This window comes from Octodon degus, unplaced genomic scaffold, assembly GCF_000260255.1.
Source record: "Octodon degus isolate 3935 unplaced genomic scaffold, OctDeg1.0 scaffold00010, whole genome shotgun sequence".
NCBI classification, from domain to species: domain Eukaryota; kingdom Metazoa; phylum Chordata; class Mammalia; order Rodentia; family Octodontidae; genus Octodon; species Octodon degus.
Window position 1 is genome coordinate 7,128,279 of NW_004524586.1, and position 11,326 is coordinate 7,139,604.

Here is an 11,326-nt window from a genome sequence, read left to right on the forward strand (position 1 = left end):
CGCTAAGTGAACCCCCTGTAACTGAAGAGTCCGCACCAGTTACACAATCACCCCCGGGCCCGCTTAAACATGTCTTTGTTCTTTTAGTGTTTATCAGACAATGTTTACTGCTCTGTTCACCCACTTCATTTGCCTCACTCTCTCATTGACCTACATTATCTATTTCCTAATATTTAACCTTGCTTTTATTTTGGTATTATTTTTAAGCCTGACAGAAACATTCTAGGACTGATATTTCCCCTTTACTACTCCATAGATATGTTGGTATTGTAGCTTTTGAAGGCAGTTGCCAATAATTTTTCCAAATAGTATTTCTGACAGGAGTCACCTGCCTCTTTGCTTGAATGTGTAGATTCTTTTTTTTTTTTTTGGGGGGGGGGGTCGGAACCAGGGATTGAACTCAGATCCTTGTGTTTGCCAGTCAAGCGCTTATCCTATTGAGCCATCTCCCTGGGCCACTTTTTAAAAAATTTTTTTAATCTTTTATTTATTTGGTACAGGGTCTCGATACCCAGCTTGGACTTACTGTGCTCTCCTGTCTCAGCCTCCCTAGTGCTGGGATTACAGGCATGTGCCACCACGCCCAGTTTCAGCAGCCGGTACATTGAGCCCAGGGTTCCAGGGCGGCACGGCATGTGGTAGCAGGGGTCAAACTCAGGTCCTTGTGTTGCCAGGCAGACGCTTAGACCGCCAAGCTATCTCCCCAGCTCAAATATGTAGATTGATTTGGAAGGTGAAACAACAGCAGTGTTCGTGTGGATTTCTGTCAACATTAATTCATGATTTTTTAAAAAATGTATCACATTTTGGGGTGTTGGTTACTGTTTACAGAACAGTATGTGTTAACTGTAGAAAATTTAGAAAAGGCAAGAAAGCAAATACTAAGCATTATAATTAACATGTAATCTAAGCAGAGCCAAGGGGCATGACAATTCCCCAAACTTTATTTGCTGCAGGTACACTCTTTTATAAAAAGGATCATACTCTACACAGGAATCGCAACATGCTTTTCTCCATTTATATATTATGAACATCTCTCATCATCATTAACTAGTCTGCCAGGAGATACGTTGGCATCTCCCTATTCCTGTACCCTCCCCCCCAATAAAGAAAGTACAAATGGTATCTCTGGGTAGTTTTAATTTGCATATCTCTACAAATACAAGTGGACATTTTTCATATATGAGCCATTTACAGGTCATTCTAGTAGCTAGGTAATATTTCTATTCATAACTTGAAATTTAACGAGGCTGCTTTCTGTTATCTGCTGTTATAAACACTGTGATGAACAGTCTTCTATCTTTATGCACATTCATGTGTGTTTTCACAGAAAGTATTTCTAATGTAAAGCTACTAGGTCAGAAAGCAAATAAATAAAATTTACTAAGGTTATTTTGAATTTTGTGTTTATCTTTCGCCACCGAACTCCATCCTCCACAAAGGTGACATATGCAAATCTGCGAAGCCTATCACACTAAAAATAAGAACGCAGGCAGAGCTCCAGACTGACACAGTCACCAAGCAAATGGCAGTGTCCAGCTGATGACCCTAACTCACAACACAATTATACCACTCCCACTCTGCCCCCAGCCCACCAAACTCACTCCCTTGAGACAAGTTCAAAACGCCTATTTCACCAGATTAAATTTGATCTACTTTTTAAAAATATATACCAAAACAACTACTCCTAAGTAAAAGCTGTCTCTGTCTTGAAGCAGATTACCCTATCGGAAAACAATACTACCAGTGTTCAAGTATTCTTGGAATTGTTCCGAGAGGTTGTTCTTAGAGGCAGCATCTCATTATTCTGAGTATCATCAACAGCGCCAAACCTTCACCCTTCGTATGACCATCAGTAGATGAATGGAGAAGGAAAACGCATGATTTCTGTGCAGTGGAGGGCTACTCTGCTGCAGAGCATAAACTTGAGTCACGCGTAGAAAAATGGATACAACGGAAACGTTAAGTAAAATTAATCAGACACCCAAGCTTAAGTATGGCATGGTTCCTCTTATATGAGAAATCTAAAGTATAAATAAAAGAGCAAAGTAAAAGACAGATCACCAGGGGGCAGGGAGATGGCTCAGTAGAATAAGCGCTTCCCTGGCAAGTACAAGGGCCTGAGTTCAATCCCTGGTTCCACCAAGAAAAAGATAATCGGAAATAGACATATTTGTTCAGTGGAAGAGTCCAAGAAATGCAGGACGAGAAGGAGGAAAAACAAAGGGGACATTATGTGCATGTACCACAAGGAATGCAATCATAATGTGCTGCAAAGATATACTAATAAAAAGTAAAACCTGAGGAAAAATCATAAAAAGTGAATTTAATTTTTAGGAAGTGGTACGTGGATCACCTCCAGCAAAGAAAGTGGGTAAACGAACTGGATGATACTCATGGAGAACAATTATAAAGAGATGGCCTCTTGTGTGAGTTCTACCCATGCCAAAAGGCTTCCAGAAATCTTTAGCAATAGCTAGAAGTATGAAATACCTAGAAAAGGACACTATTTCTTTTTTTTTTTTTTTTTTTTTTTTTTTTTTTGGTGGAACCAGGGATTGAACTCAGGCCCTTGTGCTTGCCAGGCAAGTGCTTATTCCACTGAGCCATCTCCCCGGCCCCAAGGATACTATTTAGATGTGCAAAAACCAGTTCTAGCTGGATGTGGTGAGGCACACCTATAATCTTAGCACTCAGGAGGCTGAGGCAGGAGGCTATCTGCGAATCTGACACCTGCCTGGGCTACATAGTGAATTTAAGACCAGCCTCAACTATGTGGTGAGACCCTATCTCAGAAACCACAAAAAAACCAGTTCTATTATGCTTCAGGTCTGAGTTTAGGTATTAAATATATTACATGATATAATTAATTGTGCTATGTTTTTACAGTTTTTATATTTGTGATGTCAGTGACAAATAACAGAAATAAGTATCAAGAAGAAATGGCCATCTCACCGCTCCTCTTACCACTATTACACTGTAAGCGCTGTGAAACTCTAAATAAAGTCCTCTACTGCTACTTGGAGGTGGTAAGGAGAGGACAGGCGCTGTATTGTGTGACAGAAGATAAATCGAGCCAGGCATGGTGGCACACACCCATGATCCCAGCACTCAGAAGACTGAGGTACGAGGCTCACTGCGAGTTCAAGACCAGCCTGGGCTACAAAGTGAGCTAAGGCCAGCCTGAACTGCATGGTGAGACCCTGTCTCAAAAACAAAACAAAACAAACAAACAAACAAGACACCTCAGCCAACTCAAGTCTCCCCTTCCTTCTTCTCCGCCCCGCTTCTTCCACATGCAGTTCTGGATATAGTCCCAGTTCCTCACCTAACTGCCCCGACAGGAAGTGGAGCAGCGAGGTCAAGCATCACCAACAACTACTACTCCTTCTCTCCCAGAGAATTTTTTCCCGTCTGTCGTCCTTTCATTCATTCATTCACTTAACAAAGGCTTGCTAAATCTACCAGAAACCAGGCAATGGCTAGAAGCAGCTACCCAGATAAAGCAGTACATCAAGCCTTTAATTCTGCTTTGCGGGATCAAGGAAGATTCTACTGACAATGAAGTATAAAAATTAGTAAGAGTTTAAACAGTAGACAAAGAACAGGGAGTGGTGGCACAACCTGTAATTCTAGCGCTCAGCAGGCTGAGGCAAGAGGATTGACACAAGCTTGACGCCAGCCTGAGCTACGTGAGTTCAAGGCTACCCTGAACTACACAGTATGACCTTGCCTCAGCATCTCTCCCCAAATAACAGTAAACAAATAAGAGGCAGGTGAAGAGGGGGAGACACTCTCCCCAGAACAGCTGTGCAGGTCCCAAGCGCTTGAAGAGCAGTGGTTTCGAGGATTTGCATTTTCCCAGCTTGGAAGCAGGATCCACGAAGGAGCAGCAGCAGGGTGTGGCTCACGAGGTCGCGCAGCCTCTGCTAAGGAACGTCTACCTTAATGGGAACCCTAAAAATACTAAAGTAAAACAGTGATATGCACAGCCTCACACTTTAACAGATCACCTGAATGATTTCACAGAATATAAACTGGAGAGGCCAGAGACAAATTTATCTATCAGAAGGCTGCTGCAACAAGCACCCAGAGGGAAGTAGTAAAATTTAGAATTAAGATAATGACAGCAGGGGATATGGATAATAGGAGATATATAAAACAGATTGTGAAGTAGAAAAGACAGAACCCAATAACCAAATAAATAAATGCAGGACTGGGAAAAGGGTTGCTGAGGATCCCAGCATCTCCCCCGTTGTGGTTTGAGGTTTTTGCAAGATTAACGATGCGATACAGAACATATTTTATAAGATCATTTTATAACGAATCACCCAAAGAATCATATACAAGCAGTGCAGGAAATCTGTCCACACATTAACTACCAAAGAAGCCAGCTGAGGGCCTGGATAGCCTACGTGAGTCCAACTGAAAACGTAGAGCCTATAACAACGCCTCCCACGACTCCAACTGGGGGCCCAGAGCCCGCAACAGGTCTCAGTCAAGCCTGTTTCACAGATCTGCGCTGGGAAGGCCAAAGGTCAGTGGTGGAGGCTAGAGAGTCTATGCCGGTGGGATGAAGGATCTGCGCTAGCAGGCTGAGGGATGTACAGTGGAGCCAGGAAGCAATGCTTGAAGTAAGAAGACGAGCTCCCCTGAAAGGCGCCACAGCTATCCTCAATGACAGTGAGGCCCCAAGCTCCTCCTCTGATGAGAACAGCCAAGTTTACCAGGAAAGCCAGCACCACAAGGTCCCCCAGCAGAATAGCTCAGGAGAACCAGCAGCTTCCCGCAGCTTTTCCAAACCGCTTTACTAACAGCCTCTCTAGTTCTACTTTTTACATTAGTAGCAACAAGCCTCTGGTGGGCCTCCCACAACCAGCACCACGCTGGTTCAGTGTAACAAGTTGACCATCAGTTGGCAATACACATCCCCCTGCTGGAGAACGCTCGCCTGGTGGTAGTACACTCTGTCAAGACACACAACACAGGGGAATAAAAAGAAAAGAGCAAGGCACTCAGTAAAGAGGTCCAGGATGAAAAGATTTCATAGTTATAGACACTGATGGTCACAGAAGCCATAGTACTTACAAGGACCTACCAAAAACTTTACACTATAAAGTTTAGCAATGTGCTAAATACATTTTTTCACTCTTAGTTAATTCTTTTAATCACCCACATAACAGATATGATATCTGTGTTATGGATCTGGAAACTGAAGCCAGAAGCGTTAAATAATCTGTCCAAGGGCCTAAGAGTTTCGACAGTACTGAATTCAAGAATCCACACAAGCTTCTGTGTTAAAAGGGACAGACGTCTAGAGAAAGCTTGTGGCAAGCAACCCCAAGGGACAGCACCGGAGGCCTTATCTGCTTACGTCCCAGCTCCGTGCACCATTACGCTCCGTCCTGAGCATCAGTCCTTTTAGAGGAGTCACACAGCTTACAGACAGGCCTGGCAGTCTTGAGGGTCTTGATTTACAGAAGAAAAGAAAGGAAAAACACAGACAATTAAATGATCCACCTATCATTCTCCTTTTCCTCCTCAGAGCTCCATCGTCCCTCATTCAGGCCTACCCACACTCGCAGGTAGGCAGGTAGGCATGCTTCTAAGATCCTTCTTCAAACAGGACCCTGGGGACAGGGCTGAAGGCGGAGGGTCCTCAGGATGCCCCATGTAGCATACTCTTTCAATGATCTTATTTGAAGCTGCTAAATAAACCACATCGAAATTAACATTAAAGCAAGCAGTTCTACCTGGGGTTAAAAAAAAAGTTTACAACTGGGCTGGCATCTGTGAAATTTTTTGTTGCAGACTGCATCAGGGTGGACTTCCTTTTCCCTGTCCCCAAAACCATGTCAATCTGAAGCTTTGAAAAGTATTGAAATGACCAACTCAGAAAGCTTTGTGCTTAACAATGGAAAAATCTGATGCTCTGCTATAACTATAAGAAACTACTGAAATCCCCACAGCAAGAAAGAATCTGCAAGTTGGAATTGGCTAATGAGATTACAGCTCACAAATGTCCTAACCTCCATTCAGTTTTATTTTAACCTGGGGGGAGGGGAAGAAGTCGAAAAGCTAGTAATTAATTAATTTCCTTCACAAAGGGCATAATTTGGAACATGCACAAGCTGGGACATACGAAAGTTGGAAAAAAGAATTTGTATTATACACTAACTAGATCCTTATCTGAGCCCCCACCATTCACAAAATGTTGTAAGTGATGATCAAAAACATTTATATAGAACACACCTTTTAGTTACATTTCACGCCAAATTATTCAGTTAATCCTCAATTCATTGATGGGACCAGTAAAATTATTATCCTACATTTCAAACATGCAATGTGCTAGTGAATCCTGTGTACCACCTTGGTAGAGCTGAATCTTTAGAGTACAATTTTAGAAGTCATTCGGTGCTGGCTTCTCATTTTACAGACTGAATCCCAAGGACACTAACCCTCCCAAGGTCATGTCAGTGGGCCGTGGAGCTGGGCCTGCACCTGGGCCTTCTAGCTCTTCCCACTACGGATCAGTGTCCGACCTCAGACCATATACCTCGAATGGAGGAATGAGCAGGGATCCTGGGGCCTGGGCCTAGCTGTCCCACCTGAAGGTCATACGATCGATATGAAGCAAACTGTACCTTCTCTCGAGGCTTCTGTTTCCTTCTTCTCAACAATAATATTAAGAAAAACCTTACAAAATTTCTCTCATCACTCATTGAGATTACTTGCATACTTTATTTGCTCATAGTTCCTTGGTTCCTAGAAAATATGACACAAGGACCACCTAAGCTAAAGACAATGATTCTAAGTGAATCAATTCTGGCCCGGACTGGCACGAGCTTTCTCTGCAGGAGCATTTTATAGCACAACCAATGCTATAAATTATTTCATTTTTAAATTCTTGAGCTGAAATTTTTATTCAATATCTTTCATAAAAATCACTCAAAAATAAAGAGCCAAAAGCAATAGTGTATAATGCTGAACTCCTATGTATATGCCAGACGTGGCTCTAAGTACTTTAAATGTATTTAATCATCACCCAAACCCTATTAAGACGGTTCAAAGGTGACTAAACCAATAAAATCTGAGCTTTTAAAAAGATATATTTAGGTCTGCATCTTGTACTATGAATAACCACTATGAAGAGAACAATATGCAATGTATTAATTAATTCTTGAAACTGTCCTATTAATCGGTTTTGAAACTATCTCATTGCTATTGTTTCTCAAGCAATAATAAAAAAAAATTTTTTTTGAGACAGGGTCTCATTAAGTTACACAGGCTGGTTTCAAACTTGGGATTCTCCTGCCTCAGCCTTCCAAAGTGCTGGGATTACAGGTGTGCACTACCACACACACACACAAAAAAGATATATTTAGACTGACATTAATGTTAGCTTTTTAGCATACATCCGGCCATAAAGAAACACTTCTAGGTTCTGGATTTGATTTAAATTAGGAGCTTAAACAATAGCTTTTCTGATTTAAATTGAGACAACCTTTTAATATTTCTCTGACCTTACTGCCTACTAAAAACATCACATTTCCTCCATAAGCAAGACAATGTAGTACTAACTTTTTTTTTAAATGATTCATCAAGAAAATTTCCACAATCCCCAGTTCTGCAAAAAAGGAAAAAGAAAAAAAAAAGGAAAAAGAAAATTTCCAAATATAGAAAGGCTGAGAGAAGGTGGTATACTCCCTCCAACACTCTTCGAAGCCAAGGTAGGAGGACCACAAATTCAAGCCCAGCCTGGGCAATTTGGTAATTTAGTAACTTAGCCAGACTTCGAGGAGTGCACTGGGGATTAAGCTCTATGTGAAGGTCTTGGGTTCAATGCCAGTACTGAGAAAAAAAAAAAATAAATATATATATATATATATATATATATATCACTTATGTCCCTTATATCCATCATCAGCTTTAATCATCCTTCTTAATGACTTTCTCTCCTTCTCCCATACTTCTTTTTTGTTTGTTTGTTTTGTTTTTTTGTTTTTTGGTGGAACTGGGGATTGAACTCAGGCCCTTGCGTTTGCCAGGGAAGCACTTATTCCACTGAGTCATCTCCCCGGCCCCTCCCCATACTTCTTAATGAAAGGGTTTTTTTCTTTTCTTTTTAAACAAGTACTACTGCACATTCTCTATGGGAAGCCTTATACAGAATCCCCTTCATATCACCTTATGCTACAACATAATTCCATTTTTTCCTTCCAAAATTTCTAGTCCTTTTTTTTCCCCAATGATTGAGTTATTTTTTTTTCCATAATTTTACTGAGAAACAAATAGCAATGAGACAATTTCAAACCAAATTGGTAGGACAGTTTCAATAATTAACACATTGCATACATTCTTCCTAGTGGATAATTGCTGTACAAGATGTGGACATGATATCCTATTTACAAACACTATTACAACAAATCCCTCTATTTATTAAGAGAATGTAACTATATATCTATCCTAACCATTTTGAATATACAGATACAAAATGGACATTCCTCTGTATCCCCGTTTTTTGTTAAGTTCCGTTATTTGAATATTATAGGTGTGTTAACTCAGTAGTCCTTTTGTTCTAAGCCTGCTCCTTAGCACAGGACATGCATCCTACCTCCTTTTCACCTGCTTGGCTGGCTTTTGTAAGCAGCAAAGGAAAAGTGTCAGGCAGGCATAATTAGGCACACCTGTAATCCTAGCACTCTAGGAGGCTGAGGCAGAAGGATCACAAGTTCAAGCCCAGCCTAGGCAACTTAGGAACTTGGAGACATCCTGTCTTAAAATTAAAAAGGGCTGGGAATAGAGCTCTGTGCAAAGGCCTAGGTTCAAGCCCCAGTAATGAATAAGAGATGAGAAGAAAAAAAAAAAGTCTCCACAGGACTTCAAACATTCAAGTGACAATGATAACAATAAATTCACCACAGTAGGATAGAGTTAAAAGGATTCTCTAGGACCCTGTGGAGAGAGCTCAGCGGTATAAGCGCCTGCCTAGGCTAAAGGGCAAGGAGGACCGAGGTTCAATCCTCAGTACCACATGCCCTGCCAGCCCTGCTCGGGATGCCCCGGGGAGGCTGAAACAGGAGGATCACTACAGGTCCAGGCTGCATAGTGAGACCCCGTACCAAATGCATTAAAAATATTTTTTTATAAAAAAAGAAGGATTCTCTAGTATAAATATTCTTCTTGCTGGGTGTGGTGGTGCATTCCTGTCATCCCAGCATTGGGGAGACTGAGGCAGGGGGATCATCACAAGCTGGAGGCGAGTCTGGGCTACAAAGTGTACTAAAGGTCAGCCTGAACTGTAGAGGAAGACCCTGTCTCAAAAAGATCAATAAATAAATACATAAATAAATAAATAATTCTTCTTGGCAGACGAGTAAACAGAGCCCAAGCTCTGAGCTGTTCAAAGCTGACGAAATACACTCAGGAAATGAAGACAAGATACAGGGAAGGCAAGCTCCACTTCAGTGCCTCTCCCATTCCTACCTCGTCTGAGAAGGCCGGAGCCCTCCTCCCCAGATCCTTCCAGGCAGCATTAAGCCATCTCAGAAGCACTTCACATGTCTATGGGTGCATAACAACTGCTGATGTTTTTTACTGATACATGTTTACCATACATGAAGTCTACATCTATCTTAGGGAGTAGAAACATGTATACAACACATCTTGATTCTTTTTCATCCCCCTCACCTGCCTCCGTCTTTACATCTCCAATTTTCATTACTGTTATTATTATGCTTTAGTTCATATTTAAGACAATCAACGTTTACATTCATTGTAGCTATTTGGTAGGAATACCTGGCACATCTTAAATCTTTTTATTTGCCCTTGCCTTCCCAACCTCCCCTCACCTTTGGTACCCTAGATAAGATCTCTCTCCCTGTCTTTATTTGTATTTTCCCTTATTCAAATTAGAGACACAGTATTTAAGCATGTGTTTCTGCTTTATTTCATCTAATGTTTTATTTTTCAGGCATACTCGTTTTCCTATAAATGTCTGCTGATTTTTAAACCCTTGAGGACAAAAACCAAGCCTCCGTCTTCCCACAGAATTTAATAACATACCTGGGGAATCCAGCTCTACCGGCCTGTGGAGCGAACAGCTCTCCTTACCCACTTCCCAGCTACCAGAACCCCAAGCCCACCAGGCTTACCATTTCCTTTCCTCTTTTTACAATCCCTGACTGCCTGCTACTTAGAAAGGATGTATGTACCACGAAAGACAGAGGGCAGGCATTCCGAAAGACTGAGTTTCTGTCCTGGTGCCCTCGGCCACATCTCCTCTTCCCAGGGACTCCACACCCCGATCTGTGAAATGGGCAGGCTACGTGAAGCCCCCGTGGATCCTGCCTTCTCTCCAAGGTCCTCCTCTGCAGCACACCGAGCCCAGCCTCGTCCCTCCCACGGCAATGCGGGTCAGGTCGGATCGGCTCGCACGCGGCCACACTCCAGGGCACTGTGTACTCACCCCCAACTCCCAGGTTGACCTTGCGGGGGTCGGGATCCTCCCGGAAGTCGGCAGTGAGCTTAAAGACCAGGACCGGTTTGGCTTGGGGAACCTCTGCAAAAACTGATGGAGGCGCCATAGTGACAAAGCAGGAGTCCGCCGAGAGCTTACACGACTGAGCCTGGAGCAGCTCGGCGAAATCTGCGCGCAGGGACCGGAGGAGACTCTCACCTTCACCTAGCGGGCGGGGCTGCCCGCAGCCGCCAATGGTCCAGGCGCGTCCGGAGCTTGGCAACGCGCTTAACCAATCAGAAGCTTCTGACCCTGCAGGGCCGATAGAGAGGGGTGAACTATAAGCCAATCCGAGAAGAGAGTCTTATCGGAGCCGGTAACGATGCAGCCAATGAAATTCACGCTGGCGGAGGTGTGGGCGGAGGCTAGAGTTGATTGGCAGTATGAGCCCCAATCGCTGAGGCTGTTATTCCTTAGGGGCTGAGGAGAGAAGCCCAGCGGCCAGAGTTCTCTAGAAGCAGCTGTTTTGACCTCCCAGAGACAGTCGCTAGGTGACCGCGGACGTTCCAGCGGACTGATCAGAAATGTCTGTACGGGTTGAGGAGGTGTTCTCACTCGCAGCCCAGTCACTGCTCACGTTCCCGACTCGGCCAGGTCGGGCTGGTAGCCAGATAGCTCCCTGGCGCTGCTGCGCGCGGGACGTGCTGCTCAGAGGCCGCGCGAGCGACCTTGAGCATCCCTGCTGGCTGTTTCCGTAAAAGAAAACGTGGATGTGCCGCTGGCCTTGGTCGCTAGTGGGGACGCCCTACCAAAGACGAGGGAGGATCACGAATTCCTCTGGGCCCCTATACTCTGGTTTAATCGTGT

The 11,326-nt window shown here is 43.4% G+C and overlaps 1 protein-coding gene across 1 annotated transcript in view; it reads right to left on the minus strand.

Annotated features, from left to right (window-relative positions):
- Window positions 1–10,765, minus strand: part of Got1 (glutamic-oxaloacetic transaminase 1) — a 25,324-nt gene extending 14,559 nt beyond the window's left edge. The window contains exon 1 of the mRNA XM_004625537.2: window positions 10,469–10,765. Coding sequence (XP_004625594.1) covers window positions 10,469–10,586 — 118 coding nt within the window. The 5' untranslated portion in view covers window positions 10,587–10,765. The remainder of the gene's footprint in view (window positions 1–10,468) is intronic.
- Between the last annotated feature and the right edge of the window lie 561 nt (window positions 10,766–11,326).